General features: G+C 39.5%; 1 protein-coding gene across 1 annotated transcript; it reads right to left on the bottom strand.

Moving 5' to 3' along the window:
- Positions 1-3,787: 3,787 nt before the first annotated feature.
- LOC139737791 (uncharacterized) lies at positions 3,788-17,055 on the bottom strand. The gene is made up of 12 exons (XM_071648468.1): positions 16,989-17,055; positions 15,752-15,905; positions 14,827-14,912; positions 12,491-12,736; positions 11,151-11,393; positions 9,394-9,675; positions 8,550-8,837; positions 7,127-7,456; positions 6,207-6,509; positions 5,432-5,541; positions 4,350-4,555; positions 3,788-3,830 (listed from the first exon to the last, which is right to left on the bottom strand). The coding sequence occupies exons 1-12, from the start codon at positions 17,053-17,055 to the stop codon at positions 3,788-3,790; spliced, it is 2,358 nt and encodes a 785-aa protein (XP_071504569.1).
- Positions 17,056-17,350: the final 295 nt, after the last annotated feature.

Raw genomic sequence — 17,350 nt, 5'->3', positions numbered from 1 at the left:
ATGTAGTTTAGTGAATGCGACTGGGAGAATGTAACTGGAAGACAGTGGTATACTGTAAAAGATGTTATTTTCGCGAGGGTTTAATTTTCGCGAATTTCGCGAATCACTCCTGGATCGGAAATTTAACAACACGTGAAAATGTCGCCATACGCCAGGCAAAATATTCAATAGTCCACTTACGATAAGCATCGGTGTCAAATCGCGAAAATATCTCGCGAAAATGTCCCTGGGCTCCCCATTCGCGAAAATTTCTGTTTGAGAAAATAACAGCTTTGTATGCAGTATATTTTTAAGGGCACATAGAAAGGAGTTTTCAATATTTGTATGTTAAAGAATACGGGTTGTTAAAGCGCAAAATTTCTCTGGTATAGATAGGAGACAGTTTAATCACGATGTGGTCATATTTATGCAGTGGCACAAATTATACAGATGGACCGGACGTCCACAGTTTTTTCTTGTTTTTCTATTTCCCTTATCTATGTCAGATACTTATCTGTCCATCTGTGTCAAAAAGGGACAGATCAATGAAAAAATAGTATCGAGTTTGCGGGATATTGCCAAACCGAGAACATTCACCTAGCCTTACTCCCTCCCATATACAACGGCATCTTCATAAATTTCTTCATTAGATGACGAAAATAGTGGTCTACTAGTGATCGCTTCTATTCTAAGTGGGAATAAACAAATTTCTTATCATGCCAGATAATGCATAGTGACGACTTCCACTTTTTAGATGGAAGAACATTTTTCTACTCTGTTTGACAGGTGATTAAAAATCTGTTTTAAAAAGGATTTATTGCAACTGGGGCCCATGAACGTTGTTGGAATTACATTTTAGTTTGGAACAACACAAATTGATGTGGTTTTGTCATTTCTACATCTTGGATTCGTTGCAAGAGAGCATTGGCCTTATCTTTAACTTTTAAAGTCACCGGCAACATAAATGAGCAAGGTAATTCCCTTGCATGGCGTTTAAAGCTGGTGGACCCATGGATGTTAAGGGGAGCTCACGATGTTGAAAATGATCTTTTGGAGATGATTCATTGTCATCATCGTTCGAAGGACAAACTAAAGCCATATGGTCACTAAATTAGACATAGATTTATTCCTTTCCATGTATCAAAACAGAGTGCTCATCAGTTTTGTGATTGATGTAGCTTATGGCTCGTACGAAACTTTTATGTATATTTCTATGTGTGTATGTATAAAAAAGTATTAAATTGATGAAATATGTGGAAATGACAACCAATGCCGCAGTGAAATATTGTGTGGTTTATGGGAATTAAGTCTGCAAGTGAGTTGGCAACGAAGTATACGAGGTCACAAGCAATTATGGTTGACTCGTCACTTGCGTGACGTATAGATAGGAAACCTGTCTGAAATGATCCCGAGATAGTTTAATGTGCGCATGCGCTGATGGATTTTGTGGCATTAACTTGATGTTTGGGAGGGAAATGGGTGCGGGGGGGGGGAGTAAAGGCGACACAATTGCATTAATTTCGGCATTGCTGCATCGGTAAATAGGTTGCCGTCTTAAAACACACACACACACACACACACACACACACGATACAATTACAACTATACTCTTCTCGACGAGAAATCTCGATGTGAAATTCTTCTTTGGAGATGATTTCATTGATACTAGGTAATTAAAAGTGTCTCTTCAGGATTTCGAAAGAGCAGGAAATACAACATGTTTTATTATCCATCCGTAAACAGGGTTTGTACCATTTCAAATGTTATGAACTATATAGGCACTTCCTTTGCTGTAAACTCTCCGTTAAAAAGGTTGCATGTTCCATCATTATGATTATATAAATTTAGATAAAAACTAAAAAGAAGGAAGCAGAAGGTGACGGGTTCAAATCCCGGGTTGGATCTTCTGTTTGTTTTATCTGGTTTATTGTGAGACGGATTGAACTTATAATCTTATACTTACGGGGAGTAACAAGGAAAGATACGTCGATCACTGTTTCTACGAAAAAAGAAACCCACAGCACTTTTCAATCGGTAGATCCAATGACGATAAGCAGATATAACATTGGACGAGTTTAAGAAAATAAAGACATATTGAGACTCAAGGATGTATTGATTTTCATCTTTAATTCCACAAAGTATACTTCAAATTACAAAGTTTTTAATCTCGAATGACATGATTATTGCACTATAGTTCAGTATCAAGTATATATCATAGCAGAGAACTATGAGGTACTCTAAGACAAGGCTTAAGTGCAACTTATTTTTGTTCAGAATAATAAATGATGAATATCAGATTCGGTGGGCTGTTAATGATTGCTAAAAATGGGATGTCGCCACATGTCAGACCGATGACGAAAATAAAATAGCTATAACTTAGAAAAAAGTAAAGGTAGGGATATTGGGGTATACGTCATTCTCCTGGTTCTTTTTTGTTTTGCTTTGTTTTGTTTTGTTTTTACTTGGTTTCAAATCACATCGATTAATTAGTGCCATTTTACATACGAAGAACTGCAGCTGTATTTTTTTAACATTCATGACACGAAGATAGTCAATTCAAGGTGAAAATTAGCTGGACTAACACGTTCGTCAATTTACGATTGCAGCATAATTCAAGATATGAATGGCAGGGGTATAAAAGTATCACGATGCGCTACACGTTCAAATGAATGATTTTATTTTGGATGAATGCAAACCTGATGACAAAAGGTGCGATTAATATCATTGTTTTAATATTAGATCAGTTGTAATATCACACGAGTTGTTTCAGAGTGCAAACAGAACGGTTGCTCTGAATTAATTTTTGACTTGATTGCTCTGATTGCCTGACAATCGCTGCAAAACGGTTATAAGAGTGCTGATTCTGATTTTTATAATAGGAAAATAATGGGGGATGAGTGAAATCTTGCTCATGTCAGGGCTCCGTTCAACCACGCGCCTATAAGCCTTATCGTCTGGAGCCGTAGGCGTCCGAGTCTGTCTTATCCGAGAATTACAAAGTTGCTGAGACTTCGCGGCGCAAAACAAATTCGTCTACACGTGGAGCAAAAGGGTGGTGTTTCTTCTATAATTACTCAACGATGGTAAACACAGCATTCTCCATATCCAGTCATCACCTCAAAATCATGGCTAATTTTATGGCAAAAAGCCAGGAGACGTTTCAGATTAGCTTATTGTTTACCCGTACTCCATGACAAAACTTCCGAAATCCGCCCGGCAGAAGTTTTAAATTCTCGTAAAAGCTGTCTGGCAAGCAGGACTCGGGCAATAACCACTGATAACTCGAAAGAGTTACTCAGGTATATTCCAATAGATTTTTGCTCCAGCGGGCAGATTATTTTCCACTCCTTAATGTGAACTGAAGCAGTACTTCTCGGAATCCTCGACGTCCAATTCAAGTTATTTCATCAAAAGCAATTTCATCAAAAGCAGCACATCATTTGGCACTAGTCAGCTGCTATATTACGTTGTTGAAATTTCTGGCTGTCAAGGTATCCCGATGAATCATCATTCCGTATAGGGTCCATCACCCCCTCGTAAAACACGTTAACCCGCTCCATCTTGAAATCAACTCTGCTGCGCTAGATGTCAACGGTGGTATCTGGTAGTGGTCCTGACGGGTTAACGTAGCTCTCACACGCGACACTCGTAAGGTTTTGAATGCAGCAATCACCGCCCATCAATGGAGACGCGCGTCCGTTTACCGCAAATGGCGAATCAGCACAGTGGTTCCTCCTATTTTGATGACCTCAGATGAACCCTCTGGATTATGCAGTCGGGACAGAATTCATGATTCCACACTCCCCTTCTAGTCTGATAGATTGTAGTAGATCACCGACTCACTTTGTGTTCTGCAAAGAAACGATGAAAAACAATAAACAGAGATACGCTGTCATTAAAAAGAGTGCCACGAAAAGACAACTAATAATACATGTATCTCGTTGAATGACTTTGAGTTAAAAATACGAGCATGTGGAACTGGGTCTCCTTCTCCCTTGATAAGCAGGGAGTAGTTGTTACATAATGGAAACTTGTAACATTCATTGTTTACTGGAATAACCGTATGTCATCTCCAGAAAATTGCGCTTGCGCAGGAGGTTAATGTTGTGTCGCTTCCCGTACAGATACAGAATGATTGCGCTCGCCTGTGGCTACTTCGGTTCGTCTGTGCCGCTGCGCTGAGTGCTGTAGGTGTTCGGGTTCGAATCTCACTAGATGAAGTTTTCCTCGAATTTCATCTCGTGAGTTTACAGTACTCAGCGCAGCGGCACAAATCAACCGAGCTGGTAAACTGACTGGCGGGAGTAGCCAGGCTCATAGCATAATTCTGGTACCCAATAACTGATCTATCAGCAGAGAGTCTAACCCACCTCTGCAGCGTGCCGTGTGATCTCGCTCTCCCGAGCTGCCGGCTGAATGTCCTGCTGCACCTGATGAGTGGCGGGAAATTGTACGTGTTGCTTTCTGGTCTCCTCATGTGCGCTATTCTGTTGTTGAGCGAGTTGAGGTAGGACGAGTACTGATGATGGGAGGGGTTCTCGTATTCGTTTTCCGACGTGCGACGATTACGTAACTTCTACCGAGAGAGCATATTATGACATTTGTGTCAACAACAACAACAACAAAAGGAAATATGCTTTGTCATTATATGTGGTAAAATTGAAGAGAACATGTTTGATTTGATAACACTGCTGTTGATAATTACATAAGCTATCTATGGTAACTGAAATATCGTCATAACATTTTTCAGAAAGAGAAAATGCAGAAAGATCTTGTGGAAAGGACATCAAACAGAACATCAAATATATGTTACCTAGACAGATCTGCAATGCCCTATTACAAAAGAGAGAGAGAGAAAAAAAAACCTTCATTGCATGTGTGAAATGAAGAACAAAAGAGTAAACACCTAAGAAAAGAAAATATCTATATCATTTTGATATCGCTCGCATCGAAAAGTGTATAAACGGATTAAGTTTTGATCGATGCACCTTAGATTTCCTTTATCCTGTTTTGGGGATATGAAATCCACTTTCTAAGCATGGAGAAGCAATAAACTGTTGAATCTGGGAATTAACGCAGGTCGGAAAAAACCTGCTTAAACGTCTGAAGTGGAATGACTTGCTGCTCTGTCCAACATTTTTCCTTTTATTTCTTTTTATACTTATTCTGATGATCATCGTCTTTCGAATACTCCATGAATGTGTGAAACTGCCTTCTCTGATACGACATTGGCCGGCAGTGCGAGTGTGGGCGTTTTTTGCATCAGGGGCCAATGCAGAAAAACTATACATTATGACTGTTTAGGAAGTTGTTTGTTGAGGGGGGGGGGTTCTTTTTGAGCAATAAGGCGAAGACGCATACTTGATTCATCAGATGATTTTCAATCATTTGACTAATCATATTTCATGGATCTAGAACAATGTTCAACAAGATAGTGGGGACTGATACTTACTGCAGGTATGTTTTTGCTGACGATGAACACTGCTAGGAATGATAGTACACAAAGTAGTAGGGCGGATCCCAGAAACCCACACGCTATAAGTGGTGATAAGCACGATTTTTCTGTCAAGATCAATTTAATGAAAATGAAATGAAAAGAATATATATTATGAGAACAATATGCAAACACGGACACAAAGGTGATTTAATGACTTTTGCAATTATGCTGAAATGATAACTAACACACTGACATCAATGTGCAAGAGTATGATGCTAGAATAATAGTGATCATCAGATTAGCGACATGAAAATCTTACAAGACGATCATATCTCCGCTATCATTGTGAAGAAGTTGAACAATCGATACATGATTTAGTATTTGACGCGCTTCTATTTAGCTTAGTACCTAAAGTACATAACAATATTATTCGTATGACAATAGTAGCCCACGTTTTCTCATTTCATTTGCATTTACGTCCATAATAAATCGTATAGATGCATTGTTCACTGACTTAAGGAGATGAGAAGTCTATCACTTTTCTTATAGGAGAGAGGAAAATGACTCCTTGGCTTTCACAAACGTTTCTGTTGGGATTTTTTTTTTAAACCCAAACTCCTTTGACATCCCCAGTGGATGTGTTTGTCAGTGGGTATGTCTGTATGCCTTTACGACTGCAGAACGCAGGCAGTATGCACTTGTATAGGTTACTAGTTTCTGTTTTTGTTGTCTGATGATACGTACATGTTCTCTGTAGATGCGTGCAATATATTTGTCACATATTTTATACCTTTGAGTTTATACATTGCTATCGCTTGGTCTTCCCCAGGGGTTATCTGCAAGGTCTGGACGTTGCTCTGTAATTTTCCCGTGATCGTTTTAATTGACATCGTATACGTCTTCCCTTCCGTCAAGCCTGTGAAAGTGAAGACGTTTTTGCTCGTCATAATTGGTAGAGACTTTTGCATGTGCTTTGGCGTGGGGCGAAAAGTAATTTCGTAGCGATCGCGAGGTCCGATGGCGTGACTCCAGTGAACGGTTGCGGTCGAATGTGTTATGGCCGAAATATGTAAATCCGTGACTGCTGCCGGTCCTGGAAGAGATCAGAAGAGTTTGTTTTTGTTTTCTATCAAGTGAATGATAATGATGATATAGCTACTCAATAATATCAACGGTTATTTTACAATTATGGAAATACAATAATAGTTCTACTAGTATGACTTCTGCAGATAGAGATGCTGATGACTCATCTCAAAATACATCAAAAGATATCAAATTATTTCTATACCTAGAAAAAAAGTGTTTGCTTCTCTTTCCAATAGTCATAAAAAATTGTATGCGTGTGTATGCGCGTGCACCGCAAAATCAGCTGCTATGACTTTCAGTTTTGATACTCTTGGAAACGTCACATTCCGTTATCGCTTAGACTTAAAGGTATCTTGGGTACAATGCTGGACACGTACAGTCTCATATCACAAACTACCATGCTAAGGCGTCAAACTACTATATTGACTGGTAGTCCATCATTTGCTCATAAATTCACTTACAAATTACATTGATTTCGTCCATCTTAATCACAGCAATACACCTTCATAACTGCATGCAGGCATAACAGTGCAAGCTGAATGCGCCATCTCTGGCAATATAAATCTTATGCTTTTCAGAACCAGAATTTGGCCGATTCTGCATGAGGGAACTGACTAGACTTACGCGTAGTCGCATTGGCTTCAAAGGCGATTCCGTTGTGATTGTTGACAGCCCTGATCGTGTAGCTGGTGGCGGGCTTCAAGCGAGGGAAAGTATAGCTCCAAACATCGCGGAGGAATATCACATCGGTGAAGAGATCCGTCTTGTCCGAGTAGATGAACAGGATGCTGGCGTGATCGCTCGGCATCGAGTGGTGCTGTGGGTCGAGGTCATCGTCGTCGTCATCGTCATCTTCTTCGTCTCCCTGTTCATCAAGCGGAAGTAGATTTCCCATGATGGTGATGGTGTCCGATGTTATTTCCTGGACTAGAATACCCGATGTCTGCATCGGTTCTGTTTAAAAGGGATGTAGTGTTCAAGCATATCTACAAGCTCTGTCTTTTTAGTGGGTCTCTCCATTTTTCGCACTTTAAGCAAAGTTATACATGTACTTTATTTCGATCACTTCTGTTTTTTTTTAACTACAATGTATAATTACTATAACGTCCTCCTCAATCGTTTTACATTCTCTTCGATACATGAGGTTCTGTTTACCTTATTCTCTGTTGTCAAAAGAAGTGTAACTTATATGTTTTGTCGAAAAATGAAATAAACTTTGAATTGAATTGAATTGAAATATTAGTGTCAGAATACAAACCGGTTCGGGATACGCGCACAAAATATTAAAACACAGGCTTTGAAGAATGAATGATGTTAGACCATAATATACTGCGTTTGAGAAAAGAGGTTGTCGAAGACATCGAAATAAGTGTTGCATTGGCGTATCAAACGTCTGCACCATCCATGGCAGAACATTGACCAATCATCTGCGAGTACAGCAGTTACTGAAGTAACTATAATGGTTAGAACGTTAAAGTTTCAACCTTGAAAATCATGCTACATGATATTACCGGTTCTGATGTAAGGCCTTTGTGTCTTGTCGTGACAATATTTGCAGTTGACCAACCAAAGTTTGATATCTCTTACTCACTGGATGAAGGTGTTTTATTTATCAGCGACTTTGCAAAAGACACAATAGTACCAAATTAAGCTAGTTTAGTCCGTAATCTGTAGGGGCCGGTTTTAGTTGGGCTGAGTGAATTCGAATTCGAATCCTTATAGTGGAACCACGGAGGCACAAGACAAGCCCCTAGTACCTCCTAGGTGCAACACAAAAACCCTCCATGAAGTTTTAAAAGGAGACACTTAGGCGTGTGGTAAGTGAAATTTTTATATCAGAACATTATCAACATTAAATCAAAGACTTAATTTTAAACAATGCAATATCTCATGCTGAATATACCCTTAAAATCATTGGTTCTTTGTTTGGAGAAATTTGAATTGCAAGCAGTCTATGAAGAAACAATAACACTGACTGGGAGAAAGCAGAGTCCTGGCGAACTTTAATATCTCTTGTTAGCAGCATAAAAACTGCGTTCATCCTCACCAGTTGTAGCGAAGATGGTGACATTCTCGCTTTTCGTTGCGTCATCGGAGTATCCACTGAGAGCGCAGATGGAGGTTTCGTACATGGTATCCGGCTCCAATCCCGAAACTTCTAAGTGAGTGGTCTCCTGCCCAACTGTAGTCTGCAGAACGGCGTAATTATCCAACGTTCGATGGACCGAGACTGCATATCTAGAGGCAGACCCTTTGCCGGGTTTCCAAAGCAGTGTGAACGCAACTGGTGTCAGAGTACCAGGTTTTATGGACACGCGTCCTGGAGGCATAGGTTCTGTAACCAAGTCAAATTTCAATCGATTATCATAATTATTTCAGCGGTGTGCCATCAGGAGAAATGTTCCTTTATTGTTTTGTTGTTGTTTTTGTTTTTGTTAGTGTGTGTATGTGTGTGTGTGTTGTTGTTGTTGTTGTTTTTTTTTTTGAGGGGGGTGTATACTTTGCAGCAGTGACATCTCGATGCAGGACTATAAGAGTGAACTGTACTGGGATCGGAGTGTTAAAACGATTGTTGCTTTACGCATTTAAACACTTGAAAGGTTTACTTCTTTGCATGTGCACACATGACACAATAGTTGGTCTGTTAACATAAAATAAGAGTGCAATCAAATAGGAAAGTGAAATAGAAAGTGGCTCAGTGAAATGGGGAAAAAAAGCCAAGGAATGAATGTACGGGAGCGAACAAGAGTGTCTTAAAGAAGGTTCAATAATGAATAATTATTGCATCGATGATTTTATAGATGCATGATTTGTTGGTAGGATTTAATACAAAAGGTGCTTAATAAAATGTTTGGTTGTGAAATTCAATTTTCCCGCCTCATGACACTCACCAGTTGCCTGCGTGGTTCTCAAGATCTTGTCGGTACCGGATACGGCGACTTTGACGTTGTATTCCGTTCCAGGTAGGAGCGAACCCACCCGCCTGGAAGCGAAACCCTCGTGCCGGTTGATCGCCTGATACAGGTGACTTGAGGCCGGAGGTTCCGACTCCCCGACCGGCCAGACGTAGATAAGGTAGCTCGATGCTTTCACGTCCTCCGTCTCCGGCCAGGCGAGCTCCAGACTGCTGGTGGTGTAGTTGCGGATGAATATCTGCTTGTCTGGCATCCTAACTAGTAGAAATTTGTCAGAGATAGAGATCGTAAGTCTAAACAGCTTATCGACATGCCGCCATTTCCTCCCTTGCCTTGGACCTATAGACGTGAAGTGACAAGGACTCGTGTTAGTATTAAAGAGAGTTAGTGATAAAGATTTTGTAGAGCGCCCTCTATGATGAAGACATAGGGAGGGATACACTTCAGGGCTCACACCTGTAAATGAAATGGAATGTCCCTGACCCCTTCACAAAATCATACCAAAGATACCAAAATAAAAGAAAAAAATCAATTAAAATCAGAAATACAGTTTGGTGGAAAACTGAATAGCTGCAGATATTGAGTATGAATTCCTCTACAAACCGCAGTTTGGTTGGAAGATGAAAGCTTTTCTCATGGAATTTGAAGGGACTATATTTCATCGGGTTCATGATTGTAAAGAAAATAGTTTTTGAGTTTTTGAGTTTTTGAGTGAAAAGAACTCGTAGTCTGGCTTTGCGAACCCTAATTGGACAAAGTTTGAACTGAAGAACCCGCCTTGGAAATTTGATGAATGAAAGGATATATCTCACTTGTCCAGGTTAGTGTAGATGAAACACCTCATTTCTCCCAGCTATTCTACAGAATTTATTGAATAACTATTTTGAATTTTAACACACGTCTCTGCGGGGGAATTATTTACCTGTGTGAGCCCTTCAAGGAAGCCCCCGGATAGAGATAGAGATCCAAACACATGATAGTGTGACACTTTAGCCTTATTTGGAAAGGATTGAGGTTCAAGCAATTTATCCAGTATATAAAAAAGTCAAAACTCCCTCTTAGCAGAGAAAACCGTCTACTGTTAAGTACAAGAAATTAGCCAATAAATGTCAAGAACTGAAAGCCTAGTCGTATGTTATAGGCCTATAGGCCTAGTGATTTTAATACAGAACAGGTTTGAAGGTGAAGAGTGATGAAATGTCCTTTTATCAGATCATAACATTCATCTGTTAAACTGAGGGAACTACCATATTGACGTCACAATCATACACATCTGTTTTATATCATGACACACTACTTGGCTCGGACCCATCATTAAATATAATCTGAAAATATCGATATGATATGGACTAGCATTGAGGGGGTAACGACATTTATTGCCCGAGCTATGATTATATTGTATGATTGGAAGACGAGGGCAACATTCTACTGAGGACAATCAACGTCGTATCCCCCGAAAGTAGACAGTCCATTTTATTATCATTATCATCAGCGTTGTACTGTACATTTCAATCCAGCCGTGATGGAAGCCTTTGGTACCTATTATGTGTGATAATGTAATAATATTGCAATATACATTCATTCATTTCATTTCATTTATGAAACAATCTAGGTCTACATAAAAAAAATACTGCTTTACAGTTTTCGCAGTCTAACATGTTTAGCACAAAACTTTGAGAATACACTATGTGAATGTTCTTGTCAATTTAGTACCAACACTTGCCCTTTCTTACCCCTAAGAATTACTGAAAACGAACACGTCCCGACGTTTCCCCAGAAATCTTCGGCGGTGTACATCACACTCGTCGTTCCGAGTGGAAACATCGCTCCACTTCGGTGTGTCGAAGATATTCTGGCGATGTCCGAATTGTCCCGAGCATCGGGTTCGGCCCATTTGACGTTCTGTTGAGTCTGTGTCGGATCTACGCTTGTGATGATATTTCCTGGGCATTGATGAAATGTCGGTTTTTCTCTGTCTGCACGAAAACACAATAGATAGATAGGTAGATAGATAGAAAGATAGATAGATAGATAGATAGATAGATAGAAAGATAGATAGATAGATAGATAGATAGATAAATGATAGATAGAAAGATAGATAGATAGATAGATAGAAAGATAGATAAATGATAGATAGATAGATGGATAGAAAGATAGATAGATAGATAGATAGATAGATAAATAGATAAATAAATGAATAAATAAATAGATGAATAAATAAATAGATAATAAAGACATGCTATGGTAAAAAATTGGTAAAACATTGATAGAGTAACAGTGAAACTGTCACGGTGGATAAAACTATGGCATAGTGAATAAAACTCTTGACTTTCAACCACAGGCCCGATGTCGAATCCCGTTAGGTGCCGACGTCCTTGGACAAGATGTTTTTATCCACCATGTAGCCTCTCGATCCAGATGTATATCTGGGCACCTGGCAACGCTAGGGAAATGATAATGACAGTGCCCTCTGGTAGAGCAGTGGCAACACTTTTGAGGATAACCTGGTTAAAGAAGACCATGAATACTATTAAAGATGAACGGTAAATACATACAATTCAACACTATTCACAAGTGCTATCCCCTAGGTGTACATACGATATGGTGAATTATGCTTGAATTTGCAAGGTTAGCCTCTTCAGTAATGCTGGAGTATCGCTTTCTTATACAGAGTCCTGCTATTATTACTATTACAGCATTGCCAGACACTTTTTTTTTTTTACATCTTGTCCACGATTTTACGCGTCATTCAGGATTCGAATCATGATCTCGCGTTTTTTTAGTCTAGAGCCTTCTTCGCCATACCAACAGCGCATCCACATGTCTATTTTCTTTCTCGCACGCATTTAGCGATGCAACTTAATGAATTGACTGCTGCATAGTTGCTATCAGCAACGATCTTGTAATCAAATTCTGTAATACCTAACATACGCCCAAGTACAAAATAATTGAAAGATTCAGTGAACATGATGTCATGATTATTACAATCTAAATGTAATTATCATTTCAGTTCAAATATATGCAAAGACAAGGGATAAAAAATCGACATGGATGGAAGAATCCAACAACCTACCCTCTACTATAACGTTAAAAGTGCATTCGGCTCTGTTTCCCCGCGGATCCAATGCCCAGTAGAGCACCTTGGTGACGCCTAGAAGGAAGCGCGCCCCCATCGGTGGACGCGAGCGAAACTCCACCAGCCGAATGTTGTCTGCGGCTCTCGGGGGATCCCACATGACGGTGGAGGCGAACCTCTGGCCGGGGTCCGCCACGACGAAGACTCGCTGCGGACAGCCTTCGATGACGGGTGGTTCATTGTCTTCGAGGAAAAAGGGGGACTTGATATTATTGATGATGACATAATAGTCTTATCTACCATGAATGGCTACTGCAGTGTTAGGACTGCTACTACTCGAAAATATTGTAATCATTAATTGAGTATAGCAAGGTGGTCAAAGGAACATGGTCAGATGGTAGGTAGAATCACTTTGACCGACCATGTAAGCCCAAGGCAGGATTCGAACCATGACCATGACCTTGAACCCCCATCTTGTAAACCGTTCTGTGACCCTGGTGGTGGTTATGGTAGTAGCAGTAGTAGTAGTAGCAGCAGTAGTAATAGTAGCAGTAGTAGTAATAGTAGTAGTAGTAGTAGTAGTAGTAGTAGTAGTAGTAGTAGTAGTAGTGGTAGTAGTAGTAGTAGTGGTAGTAGTAGTAGTAGTAGTAGTAGTAGTAGTAGTAGTAGTAGTAGTAGTAATAGTAGAGCAGTAGCAGACGTAGAAGTAGAAGCGGAGGTTGCACTTGCGAACAATCATTGGCAACTCGGTGATAAGAAGGATGCCCCAAAAGTGCATTGACTGCATGTGATCGAGATAAAAGATGCTATCAGTTATAGTAGAGTGACCCGCACCTCGTCATAGTTAATGTTTATGCATGTTTGAATCACATTTCGTCACTGAAATTCTATGAAATCCCACTCACATAAAGGAAAATGCTGAAAATTCAAATGGAACCAGAGGTTCAATGATCGATAACGGAAATTTGCAGCCATCGTCGTCAAATGCGAACGACGCAGAATAAGGGGCCCGCACCTCGTCACCCCGCGCTTCCATAGACAAAGCACGTCAAATACGTGTGCGGGTTACCGTGATGATACTTATAACACGTACTCCTAATATAAATGTAAGATTTTCAGGAAAACCTGTTCGGTTTTCAACTCAGTTTGCTTGGTTGTGGTAACCCTGCAAAGTTTCAAGCGTGCTGAAGTAGAACACAATACAATTGCGTACAATTTTGTTCAGTGCGCTTGTAGCAATTTTATGCAGGGTGACGGTATCAGGGCCCCTGACGAGGTGCGGGTACCTCACTATACATGAGAGAAAGTAAAATTATCATGAAGGAATGGATCTTTAAAACATTCCTTATCAATTCCCTTCTTTCTCTCCAGCCAACAACCTGTCAACGCTTTCCTATCTCTCATCAGTTCAATTCCGCTGAAAATTTCCCATCTTCCTAACATTGCTGTACACTCAGATATCCTATACGTATGGCGAGTTACTTTGACGAAATTTCTTGGCAACGGAGACCAAGTGAAATTAGATGTGTATCGCAATACCTATCTCACTTTCTTACTCTCTAGTTACTTCGGAGAAGGACATTAATATCCGTCTGCCCCGTCGTCATTTGCTCATAAGTATTTAGGTGCTTCCTTATAATTATGTAGGTAACTACATAGAATGAATCTAAACTCACTCACGATATTGGTAAGGAATGTAATGACGTAAGCCTACTTATCAAGTGATAATGTAGTTACGCTTGTATCAGTACGGCTCTGCACGAGGCAGAAAAGGTGGGCTGGTTTCTTGTTCTTTTCTTTTTTTTTCTTTATCTTTCAGTCCTCTCCGAATATCAAGAAGATTTGACAAGGTTGTATACCAATTCCTTTCTAGCATCTCAACGGTCCAATCAGTGCCTTTCTGTTATGATGATAATCCCCCAACACAAAGATTCAACACACACACATAGACAAACGCATACACACAAAGTGTGTATAATACTCATACATACACACACACACACATCACATCACTTGCACAAGAAAAACAGGGCATATGGAAGACAATTCAATCGCTCTTTGGCGCACACTCGGTCGAACCAACAAGATCACGAAAGCTCAAACTAGTAATAAAAGTATAATAAACTGGCTGGAACTCCGTAGGATGGCTGGTTTCTTTCCTCAAAGTTCTTATTCCCGAATCACTTCCCTAATTATGTATATTCGCACTTGTGCCGGGTAATAAAGATAGGTGCTTGTAGCCGATCTGACTTTCAATGGCACTTATGATTGATTATAAGCACAAAACAGCTTATAGATTTACCTGGCATTACAACTAATCAAAATTTGCCTACCTTGTACAGTTACCTTGAAAAAGCACGTTGCCTTTGATCCCATGACGTAGGCAGTGTAGCGGACAGTCGTTTCACCGAGGAAGAATCTGAAACAGTCATAAAATAACGATTCGGTTAAAATGTATTGTACGCATAACTGATCTGAAATTTCAGGCGATGAAATGTACGAGATCTAACGGCTTAGCCTCGTATTCTGCAACCTTTGATAACTATTAAGAACAAGACCACTTTTTTCAGTATCACACGTTTGTTTAATACTGTGATATCATGCGAATCAGTGTACAAGCGAAGGAAAAGCTTCACATGTTCTGCCATTTTGGTAAGTTGATTGATGCGATATATGAGTTTAATCACGCAATAAAACAGCTGGATTCTGAGGATTTCATTCCTCTAGTGAAACCAACAAAGGAAAAGTTTCGATGCATTGTCTTAAAGATTTGCTACATCATCCAAAAATTGCGTAAGGGGAAGTTTGCAATACAAATAACTTACCACTTGACAGTGACAAAGGATTTAAGACAACAATATCTAAATAAGGGTCGTTTACGCAAGACGCTGATGGAATTATGTATATTATATTCATCTATGCATAGTGAAATTATCAGGTTCACAAGGACGGACTGGCCAATTCTTTGATAACAATGTTTGATACAGGGGAGCCATTTTGGTGTGATATCTCTTTGGTGTTATCGTCATAATTCTCTTGTCCGGTTTGTGACGCATGCACTCTGATAGCACCAGGGAGGTGAGACCAACACTCTGGTAGCACTAAGGAGCATATTATACCGTAACATGAAAGTGTGTGTGTGCAGGGTGGGGTGGAGGTGGAGCGGAGATATCCTGAGTATATTTCACGGGAATAGACATGGAGGGGGGGGGGGGAGGGGGAGGGGGAAGGGAGGGGGAAGGGGTGTCCATGACTCACTTGTCACCGGGTGAGTGTGATCGGATCGGGACCACTCTCTGCTGATCGCTATCGAGGAACTTTGGCTCAGGCCACTCCACGCTGGCCGCACTCTGTCCGGCGTCGGTCCCGACGACGAGATTCCCAGGGCAACCCCTGACCTGGATCTCTGGACCTGAATAAATAGTGTAAAAGCTGTTGATTTTACTTTGCATATAAAAGAGAAAACCTGATAGTCTTCCTAGAATTATGTTATTCTAATTTTACGTGTTCTTGTACTTTAAAACAAGTATACTGTTTATGATATTCTTGATATCAGTAGCATCATGATCAATTTGAAATGCCTTAACGGAACATATCTAGAGTAATGTTGGATATTACATTTTATTTGCATATTCTTTTTTTAGTGATTTACATTTTACAAGCTTTGCTTCTAAGTGGATCACTCTTTTCCATTGCTTTAATTATTCTTGGTTTCTATTGCAAAGTGTACATTGTTTTTCCGATGTTATAGTTAACCGTATAATTATATATTTTTTACTAAGTAATTAATGATTTGATTCTTTTTTTCAAATTGTTCAATAATATGAATTTGAAAGCAAAACAGAAAAGTAACATCAAAGCCTATATCACATGATCTTGGCAAAGATGAAACTCCCCAAAGAATTGTCCGGAGTAATTTCCATGGAGTGTCCATAACATACAAAAGGTAGAAAACAAAATATAATTACTGACACCGCCATCGCTGATAAAAATACTTTGACTTTGAACAATCATTCTAGTTACAGAAACTGGCGACAATATGTACACCCGACAGTATCCTCGCATCATATAAACTAAACTAAACTAAACTTTCCAGTTCATATTTTGTGTGTGACCTTATGACACATGTTCGTGAAGGAAAAATCGGAGGAATTTTTTTTTCGGGCCATCTTAAAAAAAATATACATATGTCTGCTAGTATGGTAAAATCGAAAACTTTTATAACTTGGTAACTGGGCATATTTATATTTGAATTCATATGTATGTACATTGCCAATGTAAACTTATGGATATAACGTATATCATAGTTTACCAATGTTATGTTATACAATATTGTAATCCTCATTGCAAAAAAAAAAAGTATACTAATATTATAGACAATAAATGGATAGTCATTTTTAGGCCTATTCTTCATTTCTTCTTTGGACGTGAATACAGAACATACTCACGCACACATAATGAATTTCTGTGAGATTTGAAATTTTGACAAACATACCGACTGCGTAGGCATAGGTGATGGCAGGAACCACGAGGATACATATTCTCCACAGGAAATCTGTCATGATGAAATGATTTCTGGGGAGAGAGAGAGAGAGAGGGGGGGGGGGGAGAGAGAGAAAGAGAGAGAGAGGGAGAGAGAGAGAGAGAGAGAGAGTGTAAAGCCATCAATAACAATGGTTCGTGTAATTGGGTTTCGTAATACCACTTTTTGTACAAAAATAGAAAGTCAGTGATACATGTATATTGTTTTACTATGTTTCGGGGCAATACACCCTACAAGCTTTGCTTTTTTAAGCATTCCTCTCCATTTCCAGCATTTTCAAAATTTCAGAGTGGTTTTTTTTGTGGTTTTCTTTT

Source organism: Diadema antillarum, unplaced genomic scaffold (genome assembly GCF_040938485.1).
Source record: "Diadema antillarum isolate AM-2024a unplaced genomic scaffold, OU_Dant_1.0 seq00000705_RagTag, whole genome shotgun sequence".
NCBI lineage: Eukaryota > Metazoa > Echinodermata > Echinoidea > Diadematoida > Diadematidae > Diadema > Diadema antillarum.
The sequence above is the reverse complement of the archived record's forward strand: the minus strand, read 5'-3'. Positions and strand labels throughout refer to the sequence as shown.